This window comes from Cornus florida, unplaced genomic scaffold, assembly GCF_030987335.1.
Source record: "Cornus florida cultivar Cherokee Brave unplaced genomic scaffold, ASM3098733v1 CherokeeBrave_3.0.0_Hap2_Chr01, whole genome shotgun sequence".
Taxonomy (NCBI): Eukaryota; Viridiplantae; Streptophyta; class Magnoliopsida; order Cornales; family Cornaceae; genus Cornus; species Cornus florida.
Genome location: NW_026775571.1, coordinates 71,975,962 through 71,989,529, shown reverse-complemented (window position 1 = coordinate 71,989,529; position 13,568 = coordinate 71,975,962). Strand labels below are relative to the sequence as shown.

General features: G+C 33.8%; 2 protein-coding genes across 2 annotated transcripts; both read right to left on the bottom strand.

The window, feature by feature from the left end:
• Window positions 1-10,625: 10,625 nt before the first annotated feature.
• On the bottom strand, window positions 10,626-11,129 carry LOC132274500 (uncharacterized mitochondrial protein AtMg00810-like). Its single transcript, XM_059775779.1, has one exon. The coding sequence runs from the start codon at window positions 11,127-11,129 to the stop codon at window positions 10,626-10,628; it is 504 nt and encodes a 167-aa protein (XP_059631762.1).
• Window positions 11,130-11,703: 574 nt separating this feature from the next.
• On the bottom strand, window positions 11,704-13,430 carry LOC132274494 (uncharacterized). Its single transcript, XM_059775771.1, has 4 exons — window positions 13,193-13,430; window positions 13,020-13,060; window positions 11,900-12,143; window positions 11,704-11,801 (listed from the first exon to the last, which is right to left on the bottom strand). The coding sequence occupies exons 1-4, from the start codon at window positions 13,428-13,430 to the stop codon at window positions 11,704-11,706; spliced, it is 621 nt and encodes a 206-aa protein (XP_059631754.1).
• Window positions 13,431-13,568: the final 138 nt, after the last annotated feature.

The window sequence follows — 13,568 nt, the reverse complement described above, 5'->3', positions numbered from 1 at the left end:
GAGGGCCACGACGTTGGCACTTGTCACGTCTCCTGGTGTATTCCTCTGCATCTCGGTCTATGTAAGGTCAAAACTACCATTGTGTCATGGCTTTGTGGGCTAGGGACCTTCTTCCAGACTAGTTGCCAAAAATTCCATTAATGATTCTTTTTAGTACATTCTTTATTTCAGATGGGCCCAAGCACCATAGGTACGGACTAGAAAATGAACTTTTGTAAACTTGACTATTAATGATGATGGCATATTTGGCAGCGTTCATTCTTATCTTTCTGTCTTTTTATTTTTATTTTTACTTTTTTTAACAGGACCTTCTCATCGAAGTATGCCATGATTGGGTCCATCCACTTTGACTCCTTTAGAATAACTAGCACTTGATCCGCACATGGTATTCTTGGCCTAATATATCAATTGGATTTACTCTGGTTAAGGTTTCATCCACGGTTAGTCCAAGCAGGCCAATTGATCAGCATACTGGTTTTTTTCTCTTGGGATCGCATCTGCATAAACCTAATATTGAAGCCATATGCTTCCTGATCCATTACCTCTTTGTAGGCATTCATATTTTCATCCTTTGAAGCATAATCTCTAGTAATTTGCTTTATAACAAGCTGTAAGTTACTAAAGACTCGTAAATTTTTTACTCGAAGCTCTTTGGCTAGCCTAAGTTGCTAGAAGTGCTTCATATTTTGCCTTATTAATGGTTATTGGGTATTCCAATTTGATAGCTTGCTAGCGTTTTCTGTCTTTGGGCGTTCTGATCTCTGTTCCTACTCCTGCCCTCATTTGGTTAGTGGATCCATCCACGTAAAGCTCCTATTGGGCCTTTCTATGGTTTCTTCTTCATCCTATGGCTTGTGCTTTTGTAGGAAGCTTACTTGACCCTTTTTTGCTATGTGAGGCTCATATATGATGTCGAATGATCAAGCTTAGGTCTATGGTGTAATACCCCCTAATTTCAGAGACATGGATTGATCAAGTCCACACTTATAAAATCAGGAGATATCAAAACAATTAATATTTAGTAAGCCCATAATACAAAAATGAATAATAAAGAATAAATAAAACGCTGAAGAAAACTAATATATAATAATTCCATTATGTAGTAATCTTCCAAAAGTTACAACTCGAGAATCCCGTAACTCAAGGACCCCTTAACCAAAATTCACTATTCAAAAATCCGTAAATAAATACTAAAGTCAAATGATATAATAATATCCTACTTTGAAATATATAAGAGTAGATGATAGATAAGCCTCCAAGCTGCGAATTTTCAATCTCAAGACTTGAAATTCTAAAATCCTGAAAGATAAAAATAAGGTGGGTTAAACTCACGAGCAAGTTTCCTTTAACAAGCCCTTGAAAACCAATGAATAATACATCTCTAACCACAACCATCCCAATCCAATTTTAGCCTTTATTATAAAGTGATAAATAATAATACATGACATCGCCAATATTAATTAATACCTCTATAATCCTAAACTATGGATAAATAAATATATATATATATATATACATGACCATACCTAATATAAACTGTTCCCAGCACATGGAACTATTTTTTCCAAAACTAATTCAAATAGTTAATTAACCATTAATAATACCAATTTCAATCTTAGGAGTATTTTATTTCCTCCTATACACAAGACCATAATCATAGATGTTTATTTAATCATTTAATTCACATAGCATTTTATCCATGCTTTGGCAACTTATCCATGCATTCATAAGTATATTTTATTTATACTTATCTTATAGCAAATCATGTATGCTTTAGCAACTCATCCATGCCTCCACAAGTATATTTTATTTATACTTATCTTATAGCAAATAATGTATGCTTTAGCAACTCATCCATGCCTCCACGAGTATAATTTATCTATACTAACCAATTAACATTCCAATTATATCCTGGAAAATCATCCATGCCTCCAATAATATGTTTTTGTCCATACTTGTTTAAATAACAATATAATTATATCATTGGCAAATAATCAATGCCTCATTAAGTATGTTTTATCCATACCAAAGTTTAGCAGTTTATCCATGCATCCCTCGTATGTATTATATTCATACAACAAATTAATTAGGTAATTTATTTATGCTTTTAACAATTTATCCATGCCTCCAAATCAACCATTATCCATAAACAAAATTTAAAAACACAATAAAACATATAATAAGTAACATAGACCCAATAGAGGCATGAACAAAATATATTAAATAATCCACTAAGCTTTCCATCCCATATACAGCATGTCAACACATGATAAATATTATAGAACAACTTATTAGTTGATTAACACATGCTTCCAAACTAAGTCATATAAACATACCAAGTTTTTCTTTAAATCATTCTGTTACCAATCCATTTAGCGTTCTTATTATTTATACGCATTCCAGTACTTAAATAGGTTTAAGAAAACCCCAAAATTCCAATAAAACACTTGGGAATAATTCTGGAATTTACAAAACTCAAATCCAAGTACCAGGAAAACTAAGTCGGCTTAGGTCCCAACTAAGTCGACTCTTTTCATAACTGAGTCAACTCAGTTGTCAACTGAGTGGTCGTCTACTTCCTCACGACAGCAGCTTCTGGCCTCTATAACTTGTCCGTTTCGCCTCCGATTTGTGAAAGAACGTCCTAATAAATTCTAGGATGATCTAATACATGATTTAGCATCTATATACGCATTATAGGCATGATATAACATGATTTCATCTAAATTAAAACAACCAAACACAATTTATACAAATACATATATACATATACATACAACCAATTTCCTTCCATGCTTTTTGCCCTATGTCTAGGTGCATGATTAGCATGCAATTACAGTTTAGATTATAATACCCAAGGTGTAGAACTCATGGGTTCTAAGAGGAGAGTTAGAAAAACTTGCCTGAAGTTTCAAAACAAAACCGACACACTGTAAACTTCTCCGGTTGTCCTTCTCGTCTCCGACAGCCTTCCCAATCGCTGGCATCCTCCTCCTTGATCCGGCCTTGCTCCTTGCTCAACCTTTCTTCTTTTTCTTCTCCCATTCTCTTTCTCTCACTCTGTTTCTCTCACTTTCTCTTGGCAACTTTCTGCTTTTTGGCTCCCTCCTTACCTTCTCTTTTATTCTTACGTAAAAACCCTTCTTCAGGGTTACATAATAGGTATATATATATATATATATGGGGGAAGTGCAGAAAACACCCCTCAAATATACCTTTTGTAGCACTTTTACCCCCCTAATTAAAAAAGTGTGCAATAAACACCCTTAATCTTTTGAAATTGTGCAAATTACCCCTCTGTGTAATAAACACCCCTAAATTATTACTGTAATACCCATTTTGCCCTTTTAGTCTTCCCAAAATACCCCTCATTCTCTCTCTACTCTCTCCCACCACCGTCGTCTTCTTCATCATCATCACCGAAAAACAAAATATGGAGAAAATGATGTATATCAATGGTAATCTCAATATCATAAGTCAATAAACCAATCAAAGCAGTTCAAATCAAAACCAAAAATGTACTGTAGTACTATTACAGAAAGTAAATTAAAGAATCTCAACCATCAATTAATCACATCACATAAACACATCACCCAAGCAGCAAACTTTCATAAGATAATTACTACAAATAAAAGAAATAGAGAAAGAGAGAGAAACTGGGTTACTTCGGGTCTCTCTTCTTTGTCAAGATTTGACGCTTTAGAATCAAGCATCATAGCCTCGACCGTGAGATCCGTAGAGTGCTCGATCCAGTAGTTCTTTTGAACCTCACATTCTTGTCCTACACAAATATATATAGCTGAAACGGCGACTTGGGACGAAGTGCGGCGATGACCTTCAGATCGGTGGACCGGTGGAGATGGACGGCTGGTGAGATGGGTTCGGTTCGGTGGTGGCTTCGACAGTGATGAAGCTCGGGTAGACTAATGGCTGTGCAACGACGGCGGAGCCCATCTTCTCCTTGCTTGCCGGTGCCGGCTGTCGCGTGAGAGGCGGGGCTGTTTATAGTCCTTTTTTTGTCTTTTTATAAAATTGTGTATTTTTATATATTTTATAAAATTATTGATTAAGGGTATTTTAGTCAAGTTTGATTTTAAATTTGCAAGAGGGACTTGATTGCACCAAATTGAAACTTGAGGGGTGTTTTTTGCATGGGAGAGGTGTGATATGCACTGTAAGCATACTTGAGGGGTGTTTTTTGCGCTTCACCCATATATATATATATATATATATATATATATATATATATATATGCATACATACATACACCTAGTCTCCTAACCCTAATCTAACTACCCAAATAAACTATATACATAATATACATAAATATAAATACATATATTATGTAATGCAGACACATATATAATACAAATCCTTCATAACAAACAATTATACATATATATATGTATATATACGTTCTATGTATATATATACTTACTATACATATAACTTTCTAAATAAATATAAATATATTTATATAATTTAATTAATCTACATAATATATATATATATATATATATATATATATATATATATATATATATTCATGCATAAATTCATATGGCTCTAAGCCTTCCCAATCCTCCAAGGCTCCCCATTTTAGCCCATTATCAAATCCTTTAATCCATCTCCAAGTCCAGTTTATTTAATAAAAATAAATAAATAAAATAATTAGACAACTAATTACACATAGCACATACGCTAACAAGAATCACAACAACAAAGTCATTCTATATAAACAAAGTCAACACGTCAACAAATTAAACAACAATCAAGCACATACACACACACACAATCATCATACCAATAAATCAAATAAACAAATAAATTAATTTAAACAAATAAATCTATTAAATCCATTTAAAGGTAATTAATTTAATTAAATAATTTCTCCAAAATATAGGGGTATTACATATGGCCCAGGTCGTTATAGTACCAGATTAGGTTTGATGAAGATCACCTTGGTCGGAAATATCATTGCCAATATCATTTTATAAGACTTAAAGTGGTGACTCAATTTTCTTTTTGCTTGTACCAGGGCTAGAACCACTTTCTCTGCTTTTGAGTACCTTTTTTCCACATTTGTCACAGTTTGCTGGCATAAACACTGGATACTGCCTTCCTTCATCTTCTTTGATCAATGTCACACTTGTTATTGATAGAGAGAGTGCTAAATAAAGATACAATGGCTCATTCAGTTTGAGAGTAGACAATATTACTGGATTCATCATAGATTCCTTCAACTTTGTCAGAGCTTTTTTTCTTTTTCTTTTTCTTTTTTTTTTTTTTTTTTTATCCTCTATACATCTCTTACTTTCACATGTATGGCATCAAAGAAAACCTTGCATGTATCTAAAAGATGTGATATGAACCTACTGAGAGCTGCAATGCGTCCAATTAAGGTCTATACATCTTTTTGATTCCTAGGTTATTCAGTTGTATCCAAAGATACTCTAATTGAGTATTTTGGTGGGTTAAACCTCAACTTTTTCCTTCTAACAGTATCAAAGACTTCTTAGAGATATTGCACGTGATCTTCTTTTCTTAGACTTTTGACCACCATATCGTCTATATAATACTTCATGATCTGTTCGATCTGTTTCTCAAACACGTACTTTGTTAATCAAACATATGTTGGCTCTACATTCTTCAATCCAAACAACATCATTTTATAATTGTAAGTTCCTCATCGGTTATTAAATAATGTCTTTTCCCCATCCATTGGGTTCATCGAAACCTGAATAAACATGAAGAAAAGTTAGTTGTATATACCATATTTTGGCATCCACTATCTGATATATCATGGGGAGAGGATAGCTATCTTTGGTATAAGCCTTATCGAGCTTAGTTATGTTTATGCAGACTCGCCATTTGCCATTCTTCTTCTGCACCACCACTACGTTGAACAACCACTAAAGGTATTGGACCTTTATAAATCGTGCCTCTATAAGCTGATTGATTTTTTTTTTTTAGATTATTTTGTTCCTTTCTAAGGAAAATGTTTTTTACTTCTACTTCACCGGATGAAACCTCAAATCCATGTTCAACTTGTGGCATGCAATTTTCAGATCTATCCCTATCATATCAAGGTGGTTCCAAGCAAAAACATATGCATTCTGTCTTAGCACCTCGGTTTATCTTTGTTTCTTACTTTTATTTGAAAGGATCCAATTTGAGTTGTCTTGTCTCGATCTCTTGGGACGATCTCCACTATTTTGAACGGCTCCTTTGTGAAGCTTTGATCTTTAGACTACGCCATTAGTTACTTGGGCAGAGGGCACTGTAATTGCTATTGGAAATCCTCATTCGATATTGGTGCTTCCTCGAGCCCTTTCCCTTTATCCTTATTCTTTGGGGTTACTGTATAGCATCCATTTGCTACTACCTAATCCAACCTAAATTTCTATTACCTATTTTCCATTCGGGCCTATGCATCTTAACACCTGGTGAATTGTTGATAATACCCTATGTACCTGCGAATCCATTCTCGGCCCATGATCAGATTATAGGATGTGTGGATGTTAACAATCATGAAATTATTCTTCAGATTTCTCTTTGTAGCTACAACTGATAGTTTTACTATATCGATCGGTTCTACATATTTCCCGTTGAATTTAATTAGTGGATTAGCAATCGGCCTGATCTGCCATAAATATATCTTTAATTACTTAAAGATTTACCTTGTCGTTATGTTAGTACTAATTCCGGGATTGATCAACACCCTTTTGATCGGGTAGTTTGCCACCATCATGCTTATGACCAGCAGATCATCGTGTAGGGCTTACATTCTCTGAAATTCCTCATCGTGGAAAGAGTTCTACAAGGTCCCCATTCGGTTGTTAACTGTATTGACATCTCCTACTCTTCTTAACTTATAGGCCTATTGTAATCGCGACTGATGGATATCTTCGAACTCGTTATCCATTTCGGGTCTGCCGCAAATGGAATAAATAACCCAGACAGGTTACACGTCCTTCTAGTTGTTCTTCTGTGGGTGCTGAATTAGTTCATTATACTTCTATTGATCTCTATTTGCCAAATACTATGTGAGCTCTCTCTTATCTAATAGGGCCTCAACCTACCTCTTATGGTGTTTTACTCACCGAAGATGTTGAAACCTTTGAGATTTTTGGCTATTCATGTGTTCTCACGTTTGGTTTTCCACTTTGATCAGTGTAGACCTCAGTTAAATAGCCTCATCTTCCTCTAACCTCAAGCAACCCTGCACTGTGGAATTTAGGGCACCCATATCAGGTGGATTTCATTACTAGAGAAGTATGAAACTTTATGTTTTGGGTCATTGCCACCTTGAAAGCTTCCACTATGGCAATTTGATCACACCTATCCACCATGGACATCTCCAAATTGAACCTTGAGAGGAATGTTTGTAGTTATTCTCCTTTATCTTTCCTCATTGTGAACATGCAATATATAGTTTTATTCTGCCTTCGATTTCTAAAATATTGAGCAATAAACAATAGAAAACTAGAGATCGATCTAGGTAGTTGTTGCATGAACCAGAGGAGGGCTGGTCCGGTTAGGCTCATAGGGAATACCTTACACATCAAGTGCTCATCTCTTATGTCCACTGCCATCTTTTACTGAACATGGTGTATATGCTCGAATGGGTCCTTAGTTCCATTAAAGAGCATAAAAATTGGCATCACAAACTTCTTTAGCATTTTTTACCAGAGTATTTCATCAATGAATGGGATTTCACCATTCGGGATATTACTTGAGTGTCTAGGTTAGCGGGCATTAACGTCTTCAAATCTTTTGTCTTTTGACCCACTTCCTTCTTGATCTAGGCTATAATATCAGGAGTAAGGTTTTGTGAGTTGTACACAACGGAATATACTTAGAAAGTTTTAATTATTTTTAAAATAGATCTTGTGTTTTTTTAACTTACTTTATTTTAGTAATTAATAAATTAATATCATGCAATCTAAAATAAAGTAAAGTAAAGTTAGAGATGACACCAGGATTTTAGTAAGGAAATCCCAGTTGATAAAATACATCAACTGTTTGCGTGGAAAAACCTCGTGAACTGTGCAGTCCAAAGTAAATCAATCCATTATGCTTGAAATAAAGTACACTAAACTTTGACTCTGGCTCACACCCTATCATTCTACCAAACACCAACTGCTGACAATCCTCTGGCTTTGCGACTCCCCATCCAACAACAACTTGACCTCAGGCTTATACTTGATAGTTGCAGAAGAGTAGCAGGTAGATCAGACAACACTCCTCGAATGCTCCAACCCTTGTAAAGTGTGATCGCTTTTACTTCTATTCTTCAAGATCTGAACTCAATGTAGAAAAATTAAATCTTGCTCTTCATCTAAAATCTCTGAATCTTCAATATACCTCCAATTCTGATGACATAAAGAACAACACCACTAAATCACTCATGAATATATGTGTATGTTCTCATAAATAAATTCAGAATAATCAGATTTGATTCTATGAATTTTCTCTCTTTAAAAGGCTTTAACAAAATATAGAATTAATGTTCCCTAAAGTCATGAATAAACCTAGATGGCTAACAAGGTTTATATAGAGTTTAGAATGTCATAATCCTTCTGGAAATATGAAAAATTTCATTCATAAGACTTGGAAAGAGTTGAGATCAAAAAGGAAACAAACAGAAGAAGAAACTGAAAGTTCTAATGTTGTCAGGACTCTTGGTACTGGTTCCCAAACTTGGTATTGGTTTAAGAAGGTCAAAAGCCTTTTCGACATACTTTGGCTATCGGTTCCCAACTATGGTATCAGTTTAAGGTTGGCAGTGACCAAACCTATTGTGAACCAAAGTTTGCTACCGGTTCAAGGATTCTCCTACCGGTTCCCAATGGACAGAAGTGAAATCTCTATTTCTTTCAACCTTCTAAACTTCTTAAGTGTTCTCACTCACTCACATACCTTCCTAAAGTATTGTTCTCATCATTTCGGAGTGTAGCAACCCATGAACACTTGAACTTCTTTAAATCCGCATTCGATTTTCAATCTTTGAAATTTTGAACCTAAAAATTACAACTCGATTGGACTTGTTTTGACAACGAAATTCGCCAATTATAAAATATATCTCATAATCTCCCCCTTTGGCAATTTCGTGACAAAATCCTAAAAATAATTTAGCAATCTATCCAAGCACGAAAGTAAATTATAATGATTGTTAAAGGAATTAAACCGCGGAAATTTTCTTGAACCTCATGAAACTTCATCACATGTAACAACCTGTAATCTACACATTAACTCAAACACAACTACCCGTGAAGCTTAATCAAGAAAATAAACACAAGCATAAAATAGCAAAGCTAATAATGCCTGAATATCAATGCAATGTAATGCAATAAATAATGGTTCTCCCCCTCAATGCAAAAAGTTCTCCCCCTTAACACGAAAAGTATTTCTCTCCCTGAATGATAAGTTTCTCAACTTTCTCCCCCTTTTTGTCACAAATTAACAAGGGTCTTAAGGAAGACATATCCTAGAAGTAGGAAGCAACCAACCATATAAATCTTATAAAATGAAACCAATTAGAAGGTAGACTCCACAAGATTATATGTATCAACAGAAATAACCAAGATTAATTATTTTTAGTTCCACAAACTTAGTAAGTGTAGTAAAATCAACACCAAGTTCCAAAAACATATGATCTATCAATTGTTCAGATTTCAGATAATAAATCAATGATATCACATATCCTTAGAAATCATACAATCAACATGTGCAAAAGATATTTTTTTTTTTTTTTGTCTCTTTGTGCTCCATTTTTCTTTTTGCACATTGGCGGTTTTCATTCTTATGGGTAGCCAGCTCTTTCCCTTATTCCCATTTGTTTCGAGTCAAGGTAACTTTCGAAAAAATCCCAAATGTACCCTTTTCCATCTCACCTCTTTCAAAACAAAAAATATTTTTGATTCCAAGCTATTTTTCAATTTCTTTTCTTTTCATTCTTTTGGTCTAAAACACATAAATCAAGTTTAAATTTCAAGACAACGATCAATAATATCAACATTATCTTTGACCAAAATAATGACATCTCAAATAAATGTACTATCAATAATTCATTTACTATACGAAATAAATAAGCAAAACCAATTTCATCAATTCATAGCCATTATATGTTTTCCATAGATAATCTATGTGTCAGTAAACTCCTTGTGTTCAACATACTCAATCAATATGATTTACTTAACTTCCTAAAAACATAATCTAGACACTCAAGATATGCATAAAAATCCTTTCTAGATTATATCTTTACAATGCATCTAATCAAGACAACAGACACCAATAGATTTCCAAAAATAAGAAAACTTAGGAGCATTTAATGGTTTAGTGAGAATATCAGCCAAATTCTGATCAATATGCACTTTTTCTAAAGACATGACATTTTGTTCAATAAGTTCCCTAAGAAAGTGATGTCGAATGTCAATGTACTTAGTCCTAGAATGCAAAACTGGATTCTTTGAAATATTACTTGTACTAGTATTATCATAAAAGATAGCAAGAATACCTTGATCAACTTTATAATCCAGAAGCATCTGTTTCATCCAAAGCAATTGTTGCAACAATTTCTAGTAACAATGTATTCAGCCCCACAAGATGATAAAGATGCAATTTTACTTCTTACTGTACCATAAAACAAGATTAGTACCAACATAGAAACAACCACGTAAAGTACTCTTTCTAACATCCTTATTTCCAGCCCAATCAACATCAGTATAGCCTGCAATCTCAGAGTTAGACTCAGAAGAATAACGCAATCCATAATTCAATGTACTATTGACATAACGAATAATCCGCTTGACTGCAAGAATGTGTTGTTTTCTAGGATCAACTTGATACCTAGCACAAACACCTACACTAAATGAAATATCTGGCCTAGTTGCTGCCAAATACAACAAGCTACCAATTATACTTCTATACAAGAAATGATCAACCTTGTTAGGATCAGAGTCTCTATCCAATTTGGATAAAGTACTCATAGGAGTTTGAACATGCTTTGAATCTTTCATACTAAATTTCTTAACTAGCACCTTTGCATATTTTGATTGAGATATAAAAATCTCATCATCAAGTTGTTTCACTTGTAGACCTAGAAAGAAAGTTAGTTCACCAACCATGCTCATTCAAAAGTATTACTCATATCTTTAGAAAAATTATGAACAAGGTTATCACATATAGCACCAAAAATAATATCATTCACATATATTTGAGTAACAAGAAAAAATTTTCATTTCCTTAAAATAAACATTGTTTTATCAGTTTCTCCTCTTCTGAAGCCCTTATGCAGTAAATAAGAAATTAACTTATCATACCATGCTCTAGGTGCTTGCTTTAAACTATAAAGAGCCTTTTTAAGATGAAACACAAAATCAGGATTATGTGAATCAAAAAACCTTTTGGTTGTGCTATAAAAACTTCTTCCCGCAAAATACCATTTAGAAAAGCACTTTTAACATCCATTTGAAACAATTTGAATTTAAAGTGACATGCAAGAACAAAAAGAAGTCGAATAGACTCAAGTCAAGCAACATGAGTAAAAGTCTCACCAAAATCAATTCTTTCAACTTGAGTGTATCCTTGTGCAACTAATCTAGCTTTATTTCTCATCACAAGACCATGTTCATCAAGTTTATTTTTAAAGATATATTTGGTCCCTATAATATTAACATCACTAGGTCGAGGCATTAATTCTCAAACATCATTCTTCGCAAATTGAAGCAATTCTTCTTGCATAGCCATAAGCCAATCAGAATTTTGAAGAGCTTCATCAACATTCTTAGATTCAAAAACTGAGTCATGTGACATGAGTATCCTATGTCATCTATAATGTATGAGTGTCCTAAATTATCACGGACTGTACTCCTAGTACCATACTAATCCCATGGACCTATCACATTATTAACTGGATGACTTGATCGAACTCTAGAACTGCTAGATGTGGGAATGTCTAAGGATGGTGCAAGAATTCCTTCATCAGGGGTGACCTCTAATTCCTCATTCTCATCTTCTTCAACCTCTTCACCTTTTCCACCTAAATTCTCAACTCTTTTTTTCTCATGAATTGTAGGTTCTTTCTTTTCTCCTGCAATTTCAAAATTAGTTTCTTCGTCGTCAAGTTGAGAAGAGATTATCTTAGATTTTGTATCATCAAAAATCACATTTATAGACTCTATGACCACTTTGGTTCTAAGATTAAAAACCCTATAAGCCCGACTTGTTTGTGAATAACCCAAAAATACACATTCATCACTTCTGGATTCAAATTTTCCCAAGTGTTCTCTATCTCTAAGGATATAACATTTACTTCCAAAAACTCTAAAGTATTTAACAGTGGGATTTCTATCATACCACAATTCATATGAAGTCTTTTTAGTTACAAGCCTAAGATAAACTTTAGTTAGGATATGACAAGCAGTACGTACCGATTCAGCCCAAAAGTGACTAGCAATTTTATTTTTATGAAACATAATACGTGTCATACCTGCAATTGTTCTATTTTTCATTTCCACTACACCGTTGTGTTGTGGAGTTTTAGGTGCTGAAAATTCATGCTTAATCCCATTCTTATCACAATATTCAATAAAGTCCTTAGGTTTGAATTCACCTCCATTGTCGCTCCTAATCCGATTAATTCGATATCCCTTCTCATTTTGAATAAGTTGGCAAATAGACCTGAAATTCACAAAAGTATCAGATTTTTCTCTCAAATATGCCACAAAAGTAAATTAAAAAAAATCATTAACCATAACAAGCAAATATCTTTTTCTTCCAATGCTATCAGGTGTTATGCAACCCATCAAATCCATACGAATCAATTCTAAAGGTCAAGAAATGGCTTTATGAATAAATCTCTTATGTGACACTCTAGTTTGTTTTCCTAATTGACATGGACCGCATATTTCATTCTTAGGCATTTTCAATTTTGGCAAATCTCGAACAAAATTATTGTTAGAAAAATTTGCTAAATCATTAAAATTCATATGTCTAAGTCTTTTATGCCAAAAAACTGCCTCATCAGTAACTGCAGAAAAACACATCAGTGAAGGATCTGAAAACACAACATAGCAATTATCAGAAATTCTAGTTCCTTTCAAGATACATTGACATTTTTCATTAGTTACAAAACACCATTGTTGAGTAAAATTAACTTAAAACTCCTCATCATAGATTTGACTAATACTTAACAGATTAGCAGCTAAACCTTTAACATATAGAATATTCTTTAACTCCCCAATTTCTGAAAATTTGATCTTACTTTTACCACTTATAGTAGAAGTATTACCATCACCAAAAGTAACAGTACCAACTGAGCAACCCTTAAAAGTGGTAAACAATGTTCTATCCCCTGTTATATGCCTAGAGCAACCACTATCAAAGTACCAACCACATGGATCAAGTGCTCTAAGTGTTGTATGCATGGCAAGGCATTTAAAATTCTCTTTCTTTACCCAAACAATTTTAAATTCATTATGCAATGATTTCTTTATTGTTTTAGGCAAAGTGTCACAAGGCTCAACAGTCCTATTTATCTTCTTCTTCAAATTTAAACTTTCTAG

Excerpts from the sequence above, each read along its gene's own strand:
- LOC132274500 (XM_059775779.1), bottom strand. The coding sequence starts at position 11,129 with ATGGTTGGTGAACTAACTTTCTTTCTAGGTCTACAAGTGAAACAACTT.
- LOC132274494 (XM_059775771.1), bottom strand. The coding sequence starts at position 13,430 with ATGCATACAACACTTAGAGCACTTGATCCATGTGGTTGGTACTTTGAT. Across the intron at positions 13,061-13,192 it reads TTTAGCTGCTAATCTGTTAA|ATCCTTCACTGATGTGTTTT; the intron begins GTATTAGTCAAA and ends TTGTGTTTTCAG. Across the intron at positions 11,802-11,899 it reads TCCAGTTAATAATGTGATAG|TTTTTGAATCTAAGAATGTT; the intron begins GTCCATGGGATT and ends CACATGACTCAG.